This window comes from Engraulis encrasicolus, chromosome 20 (genome assembly GCF_034702125.1).
Source record: "Engraulis encrasicolus isolate BLACKSEA-1 chromosome 20, IST_EnEncr_1.0, whole genome shotgun sequence".
NCBI lineage: Eukaryota > Metazoa > Chordata > Actinopteri > Clupeiformes > Engraulidae > Engraulis > Engraulis encrasicolus.
The window spans coordinates 17164525-17174186 of NC_085876.1; the positions used below are offsets into that span (position 1 = coordinate 17164525).

At 43.8% G+C, this 9662-nt stretch overlaps 1 protein-coding gene across 1 annotated transcript; it reads left to right on the top strand.

Moving 5' to 3' along the window:
* Positions 1-329: 329 nt before the first annotated feature.
* LOC134435761 (growth/differentiation factor 6-B-like) lies at positions 330-8813 on the top strand (the record flags this gene model as incomplete). The annotated part of the gene is made up of 6 exons (XM_063184803.1): positions 330-376; positions 1449-1756; positions 4946-5151; positions 6607-6726; positions 7896-8154; positions 8464-8813. Coding segments are annotated over 6 exons (1290 nt in total), but the record flags the coding sequence as incomplete, so codon positions are not given.
* Between the last annotated feature and the right edge of the window lie 849 nt (positions 8814-9662).

Here is a 9662-nt window from a genome sequence, read left to right on the forward strand (position 1 = left end):
TCACTTTGTTCCATGCCTCGCTCTTTCTGTGGATTACAGTTCTGTTTATGGTCTGTAGAGGGAGCCACTGTAGCAAACATGGATTTTCAGTCCATGCAGAAGTGTTCATCATGCCCCTCTCACATGAGACAGACTGTTCAGTTGCCAAAATCAAACTCTGGCCTGAAGTCATGGCCTGAATTCAACATTTATTTTAAAAATTGACTCTTTTCCATAGTGTATGGTAGTTCAAATGTGTCTGCACATGGGCCTATTCATTTGAATAGGCTATGACAGTGAGCTGTTTAATTGGCCTAGGACTCATATTCCTGTGACACTCCAAAATTTCATGTTCAAGTCTTGTTACACTAATAGGCCTATTAATGGTGTATGTGGGCCAACAATTTACATTTGAAATGACCTTGTGGGCCGGGCTTGAGTTTAACATCCCTGGCCTACCTGCCCGTTTTCCATGAACAAAAATTCCTGATTTATTATTATTAGACTATTATTATTATTATTATTATTATTATTATTATTATTATTATTATTATCACCAGAGGCGATTCTAGGTCCAGGTGGGGCCCCAAGCGGAAATGCAAAAGAATGAACATTTGCACCAAAATCACCACTACTGTAGTACATATTTGGGGTTTTATTCACTATCTAGGGGCTTGGGGGCCAGCGGCTGCCTTGCCTGGTGGCAAGATGCGCCTCTGATTATCATCATTATTATTTGCTGTTACTTTTTGTTTAATTTTCTAAACGTAGAGGGTCAACATTTCGCTCCACCATTTTATCAAAGACATTTTTCCAAATAGGCCTAAATAAACAATTTAACCTTATTAGTATATTTAACCAGATTAAAGAGTTTTACAGAAATGCAGCTGTGCATATTTCCATATTGAAATAAGATGCATATGGTAGCCGCCTTCAATATGTGTTATGCTGACACTTGCTATGCAGTAGGCTACTACCCTAAAACATTCTACAATTCAATTCAATGTAACATTTTTAATTTAACATTTCATTCACGCCTGTACACGCCCTAATAATGCAGGCCTATTACCAATACGGCTCAATCTAATATTTCATGGTACATTTGTCACTGTGGCAACGAAAAAGGACAGGATGGGTTTAAAGAGTCGATCAATTGGTGCCAACACCAGCATCTTTTTTTCTAGGCCGTTGGAAACGGTGAGTGAGAGGTTGCTTCAACAAGGCGAGGGTCGTTGCGCGTTCTGAGGAGGGCGGGTAAAAGTTTGGCGTGGTGGTCTGCATACCCTGCCAGAGGACCTCACTTGACGCGCATGCATCTTCCCTGCATCCTGGGTACTTCATGCGTCCTTTACTGGACCTTTTGCGCTGTTAATAGCCATTTTTTCTTTTCAAGATTTCCCTCCCGAAAACGTGTTCAATATGGGCGCAAATCGCCTCGCATTTGGATGTGTGCTTTTTACCTGTTTTATGAACTTCACGTGTTTTCAAGCCATGTCTGTGTTTTTGCCGTCTGCTCCGATTATCAAAGCTGGAAAAATCTTAGACGAGCAAAAAACTACGAAAAAGACGAAGGATAGCTACGTTTCCACGCTGTCATCACCTAATGGTAAAAGTTCTTCGCAAGGGCGCGGACTCAAGGACATGGTGCAGCCTCACGAGTATATGCTGTCCATCTACAAAACTTTTTCAGCCGCAGAGAAGCTGGGACTCAATGCAAGCTTTTTCCGGGCATCCAAGGCAGCGAATACTATCACAAGCTTTGTGGACGTAGGGCAAGGTTGGCATCTATCTATCTATCTATCTATCTATCTATCTATCTATCTATCTATCTATCTATCTATCTATCTATCTATCTATCTATCTATCTATCTATCTATTTTGTTCTGTCTGTGTTGACACATCATGCCTGTATTATACTTAATATAATAGGCTATTTATTTAATTATTGGAAAGTGTCCAAACTAATCAGTGTGTCGCCTAATGTGTGCTATATTTCTGAGCCCTGGGCTCTACAACTATATGTAGGCTACCATACTGTGTGTAGGCCTATGTTTATTATTTATCATATAACCTTGTGGAGTACGGCCCAATATTATTGATATCTCATATGACAGGCCCTACTTAATTTTTATGTACTTGACAAACAAACATTCTTCCTCCATCCTCCATCCTCCTTGCATCCAAGTGTCTCTTATGTCCAAGGCGAGGAGTTCTGCCATTTCACTTTAGGGCCTACGTGATGGGCTCCTTCACAGTATTTCTATATTCATCCTTGTATTCTTCAAAGTCCATGGAAATCCTAGTGCTCAAGCCTTTCAGTGTGAAGACAGGTAGATTTGATCAAAGAAGGAATAATCTGAAAACACTGCACACTGAATACTTCCTCTGATTACTTTTTTTATTTTTGGAGCGAACAGTGTGTTCAGACAGTTTTTTCTAATTATTGATCATTTTTATTCCAGTCAGGTAATAAGTAAGTGACCTTCTGACCTTCACAGTAGATCTATGTAACATTTGGTTTATTTATATAGCATACTTAAGAACAGCACACGCTAACTAAAGTGCAGTGCAATGAAATTAATAAACAAATAAATACAGTTAAATTAATACACGAGCACTGGGTGATAAGTCATCTGAGACAAATGTCCCGTTACTTTCTTACTTATCCTCTTCGTCCCGGCTGGGACATAAGGCTGCAATCATACACTGCCACTCTGACTCAAAAAATCCTGCACACACCTTAGTGTCATGGTGAACCTGTTTGACTAATGACAAATGTGACAAATAAACGTTGTTGTATTCTTGTATTCAAGTTGAGTAGCAAGTAGGCATGGCACCGATTGCCCTCTCTTCCACAGACGACCCCTTGATCTTTGCAGTATTTTTTTGCCTTTACTATTGATGGGACAGCTGAAGAGGTGGATAGGGACTGATGAGGAGAGAGAGGTAGGGTAAGGAAACAGCCCAGGCCGGATTCGAACCTTGGTCCCCCTGGCCATGCAAGGCCACTAGTGACTGATCAGGTGCCTTCCTTAGCGTTCCTTCCACTACAACAGGGGTGGGGAACCTATGTCTCGAGGGCCATTGAGGCCATTTTATCCAGCCCCAGATATAGTTTTAATGTTATGCAGCTTCACGTGAAATATGACATATCTTGTAAAGGAATTTTAGACAATACATTTGCAATACAGCTACGTTATAATCAGGGGACCTAGAGAAAGTGGGGTCTGTTTCAAAGGTGGCTGCCTTCACTATGTGCAGGGTGAAATCCTGGTTCTTAATATGGCCCTTGGAGGACTTTTACGGCCCTCGGATGAATTTGAAGTGGCCCCTCGACTGAAAAAAGGTTCCCCATCCCTGAACTACAACATATTATGTGATAAACAAACTTTCTTGTGTACAAGTCGAGCAGTGAAGTAAGCATGACTAAGGGACAGCTTCTGCCAACTGGCATGAAACTCCATTGCCTTGAGCCACAGCACTTTTTTTTAACTTTGAGGAGTAAGGATTTTCCCGCAGTTCATCTAGAATTTTACTCGAACACTCTACAGCTCCCATAGAAGTCTGTGTTAGAAATCTTGCTAAGTCCTTATGCCATCATAATGAGAACTCAAAAATTTGGCAAAATTCTAATCACATATTTGTGATGGTACTCCTCAAAGGGTTAACACGCCTTTTGTATCTTCGCTAGATTTATTTTTATTTTGGGGACTTTTTTGAGCACAAACCTTTTCCAGGCTCATGAGAGAAATTATTTAAAACTTATTTTGCATCTCATATGACATGTGATTCCCTTCTTCCTCTCCACAGATGACCCCTTGACCTCCCCACTGCTACGGCAGTGCTATCTGTTACATTGTTTTTCCTCCTATCAGATACAAGCTAGAGTAATTATACTCCTACATGCTGTACATGCTTACTGTAGTTCGATGCCACATCTTTGTACAGTATCTAGCCACAGTGTTGCCAGATGTACGATGATTATCGTATTTGTACCATCATTTTGTCCATTTTGCCAATGTCCTCTGTACGATAAAAAAAAACATGATGTATGATAATTTCAGAGTTGTCATTCAGTTCACTTACATGCCTTGAAAACCTTTGGGCCTTGTACGATAATTTCCACCCAAAAACGATAATTTAGAGGTTTTCGTACGATAATTCAGCATTTTCCATCTGGCAACACTGTCTAGCCATTTCATCATTCACAGAGCCATTTCATCTGGCCCAGAGAGCCTTCACAAGACAACTGTCTAATCCAATGTACCATACTCCCACCTAACATTCTTAAAACAGCTTGGCGTCTTGCAGATGTGAGATTACTGTAATCAAGGTCACACACCTAAATATTACAATGTAGAGTGTAATAGCCAAAAAGTTATGCCAGTATACATTATAGCATTTCTTATTATTGGCACAGGCATATTGCCTGCAACATCTGGCCCTATGGTCAATATTCTACACTCAATGTGGCCTTACAGGGTAAATAATTTCCCACCCCGATCTAGCCTGTGTCTGATAGGAGAATAAAATAGATGTTACAAGTTACAACCATTGTCTGTTGCAACAGTCTCTGGCCTCCCCTAAGCATGACATGTGATACCATTGGCGTAACGCAAGTACTTCAGCCCCCCCTGCAAGCTACCAAGAATGGGCCCCCGATGAAGAAAGAGGGCCTAATATCATGTGGAGGGGGCCCGTGTCTTCAAGTCAAGGGCCCTTGTGGACCCCCCGCCTCGTATGGGCCACCCTACCTCGCGGGGACTGCGGGGGTATACTTTACGCCCTTGGCTCTCCTGGAGGTCTAAAGGGTTTGACCAAGGCCGCTGACATACAGCTTTGAGTACCAAGCCCGGGACAAAATCTTCTGAAAGCCCCCCTGTACGTGCAACATAATGGTTGGAGACCCAATGGGGCTCCTTTTTTACTTTACGCACCCGTGTGATACCCTTCTTGTTCTCCGCAGATGACCCCCTGACCTCCCCCCTTCTGCGGCAGCGCTACCTGTTCGACGTCTCCACCCTCTCGGACAAGGTGGAGCTGCTGGGCGCTGAGCTGCGGATCTACGCCAAGCTCTCCACAGCCATGCGGGGCGCCCTGGTGGCCACGTCCCCCCAGTCGGGCCCCGAGATGATGGTGGGCCCCGTAGACCTCCAGCTCTTGTCCTGCGCGGTAAATATACAAGCATTACTATAACTCATAAAGGTAGTAAGATGGTAACATAAGTGAATGGGCTGCATGAATTCTTAGAAATAAACTATTAAAAAAATATTACACAGTGCACCTTTACAGTGTTAAGATTAACTCTGTTCTAGATAACATCCAGTCCCACTCAGACATAGTCTTAATTGTAGTCTTTGGTCGGGGTGACATTTTCAGAGTTAGTCCTGCACAATATTGTGGAAATATGAAGAGGGACGATACAGTGTACATTACAGCTTTGACTTTTTGTATTCCACTATTGTACTGGACCTGCACTACCCCACAAGAACACACACACACACACACACACACACACACACACACACACACACACACACACACACACACACACACACACACACACACACTGTACCAGGGACTGCACCTACATGCACTACCTCAGTCCTGGAACATACGCACACTATTGCTGCTGTCACTGTTATTATTCTTATTATTGTAATGTCTACACTCTATCTTTATCTTATCTTCTGTTTACATGTTCAATGTTAAATGTTGATGTTAAATGTTAAATGTTTATTTGTACTCTATTTATTATTGACCACTTATTGTTACCAGTCCATCACTGTTATCTGTCATGTCTTGCACTTTATGTCAGTCTGTAAAATGTCAGTCTTGTATATGTCTGTCCTGGCATGGTATAGAGAGAAAACGTAATTTCATTTCCCTTGTATGTCTTGTGCATATGAAGAAAGTGACAATAAAAGCTGACTTGACTTGACTTGAAGAGCTGTAGAGTTGAAATTACACTGGTCACATGCAGAATTTCACACTGACTTTTGACTCCGCTGTTAGAGTAATTTAACTCTCCATAGTGTTGTAAATACTCTATCTGGATTTACGTATAAATTTACTCTGAAATATTGGTAAATTGCTGAAGAAGGCTTAAGCTGAAACGTCTGCCTGTGTGATGCTGACCCACTAAATAACAGAAAATCAAGAATTACAGTTGAGAGGTGGACTATTCTACAACAGCAACAACAAAAAACCCTCTGAAATATTGAATCTCCATTTCTTTCCTGTCCTATGAGTCTCGAGAGCATATGCTGCATTCTCATTCCCGTGGGGACCCGGGAGAGAAATCAACACCTGCACAATTGTATACAGACTCCACTGTAGTAGAGTGTCAAGAGTAGCCTGCATTGACTCTCCACAGTGCTGTAAATACCCTTTACTCTGAAATATTGACACCCAGGGCCATAAAATAATGTTTTTCACCACCTGCCAAAATGGCTGGTAGATGTTCGTCGTACTAGCCAAACACACACTCACTAATGGGTCACATTGGCGAGTAAGTTGGTCTTTTCTACCAGCCAAACTGAAATTTCACCTGCATTTGGCCGGCTGTCTGGTGTTAATTTAGAGCCCTGTTGACACCCTACTGTATGTGTTTGACTGTCCCACCAGGATCCAGAGCAGGTGCTAGACTCCCGTACCCTTGGGGACCCGGGGGACAACCCCAAGCCCTACTGGGAGGTGCTGGACATCTGGGAGATCTTCCAGGACTGGCAGCACCACCTCCATCATGTGGGTCTACTTTTGGTTCTTGTTTTTTTAAAAACATTAAGCTAGTTTTGTTATTTTTGTCAATTTTGTTTGTATTACGTTTTTCATACAATTTACTGATTTGATATTTACTACTTCACTACTTGATATTTACTACTTGAAATGTTTTTTTAAATTATTATCATTCATTCATTTAAAGGTGCACTGTGTAGGATGGTGGCTAGAGGAGGTATTGCAACTATATGCTGATCATTGGAACTGCCTATTGCCAAATTGAATCTTTTCATGAATATTTACCAAATTATAAGCCAATATTTTCTAGCATGACCAAAGTATAGTAGGTTTTGCAGCTAAAACTGTCTATTTCTGAAAATTCAAAATGGTGGACCATGGAGAAGATCTCCCTTTTCATGTATGACAAATGTAGGCCTACTTTTTCCAGTCATAATGAATACTTAGGTAGAATTTGATGGTGGTGGTAAATATTCGTGGAAAAAAATTATGAATGGGCAGTATGAATTTTGGAAATATACTACTACTATTACACAATGCACCTTCAAACGTTCACAATTATATCTGTATTTCCTCATCATTTCCATTGTATTCTCTTTTTATCACGATGTCTTTTATGTACAGTATATCCTTCATTTTATATCGTATACAATCTTTAAATCCCTCATGATTTTACGCTACCATATTCTGTTATTGATATGAAGCATCTTGTCTGCTGCCTTGTACTGTCTGACATGCATATCACTGTAGCATTGTGCATATTACTGTACTGGAGCATTACTGAGGTAAAATTTCCCTTGCTCTCTCCACCTTTACCCCCGGGCCGGCACTACTGCCTGGAGCTGAGTAGACTATACATGGGTTCTAAATTTTTGTTTTAACCTGACTGCGTGAAAATAGCTGCGCACGACTCAACCTCTGATTGTTGGAAACTGCTGTCGATCATAAAAATTAGCTCACGTGGTTGGCTGCCAGTGTCTTACCCCTCCTCACAACATCATGTTTACAAACACGGCGAACCCATGTATATCTTTTTAAAATCTTTTAATCCTAATCATATTACTATACCATCATATTACTTCACTCTATTACAGCGTGTCAATTACTGATAGTAAAACTTGCCTTTCCCTGCTCTCCTCTCTCCACCTGCACCCAACCCACCCCCCACCCCCCACCAGGGTCGTCACTTCTGCCTGGAGCTGCGTGCGGTGGTGTCCGACAGCCCCGAGAGGGAGCGCGAGGTGGACCTTCAGCTGCTGGGCTTCCGGCGCCACAACCGGCCGCACCCCAAGAAGGCCATCTTGGTGGTGTTCACGCGCTCCCGCAAGCGCCAGAGCCTCTTCTACGAGAAGCGCGACAAGATCAAGCGGCACCTGCTGTGGGAGAGGAGGGGCGGCAGCAGCAGCAGCAGCAGCAGCAGCAGCGGTAGCGTCAACAGCGGCGGCAGCAGCAAAGAGTCTGTCTCCCTGCATCATCATCATCAACAACAGCAACAGCAGCAGCAGCATCACCTCCAAACCCAGCTCAAGCCTGGTCCTCAGCACCACCACCACCAGCAGCACCAGTACCATCAACACCAGCAGCAGCACCACCACATGCAGATCCAGCCGCAGGGGGGAAAGCCTGGACGCAGCCGGCGTGCCACCCTGTCCTCCACCGCTGGGGTCCTGGGTGGGGGTGGTGTTGGCGGGGTCGGAGGTGGTGGCGTCGGAGGTGGTGGTGGTGTTGGTGGTGGCGGAGGTGGAGGCCGCCTGGGCAAGCGTCACGGTCGGCGCTCGCGCTCCCGCTGCAGCAAGAAGCCCCTGCACGTGAACTTCCGCGAGCTGGGCTGGGACGACTGGATCATCGCGCCGCTGGACTACGAGGCGTACCACTGTGAGGGCGTGTGCGACTTCCCGCTGCGCTCGCACCTGGAGCCCACCAACCACGCCATCATCCAGACGCTGATGAACTCCATGCGGCCGGGCTCCATGCCGCCCAGCTGCTGCGTGCCCTCGCGCCTCAGCCCCGTCAGCATCCTCTACATCGACGCAGGCAACAACGTGGTCTACAAGCAGTACGAGGACATGGTGGTGGAGGCTTGCGGCTGCAGGTAGTAGTAGCCATTTTGAAAACGAGCAGCAGGTGAAGGAGGCCCCGAAGGCTGAAGGCTGTAGGCGGCCATTTTGAAAACTGGGAGTGGAGACCGACAGTAAGCAATGGTGCAAGTCGTCGTAGGTGAATGCTCGAAGGCTCGTGAATTTTAGCTTCAGAGCATCCAATCACGTCGAAAACTGCGAAATCAAATAAGTGGGGAAATCGGCAGTGTCTATATGGCTCAATTACTATTGTTTTTTTTCCCAAATAACATTTAAGTGCTGTAATGTTGTTCTATTCATACAAGAAGAGATTTAATATACCCTTGTGGCTGTCTAATGTTCGCAACAATGCTAATGTTAGCTTATGCGTAGGCTAGCTTCTAACATTGAAGGATCACATAGTAATGTGGAGTAACCTATATGGATTGAATCATTTTGTGGTGCATTTGTACATCCAACCATGATGGTGCATGGGCACAATATTTATATATATATTCACGCCACCATTGTAAATTTCTGGAAAAAAAATGAATTCCCTATCAAAGACTGTACAGTGACCGTACAGTTCTCGACCCTGAAACGTGATTGGACGCTCTGTAGTAACCACACATTAATATTCATAAGTCTTTCAGGATTTTCCTACGATTTGCACATTTGTCTACAGTAAGGCAGTTTTGGAAACTTGGCAGTGGAGGCCTATAGTAAGGCTGCAGGTGGCCATTTTGTACTTCCTGGAGGACTTATGATGCTGGTACCAATTTTGGGAAACTGGCTGGACGACTAATAGCAGGTTGCTATTTTGTAACTATTTTCACATAGCCATTTTGTAAGACCATGGCGCTGGAGACTGTGGGTGCAGGTGGGCAT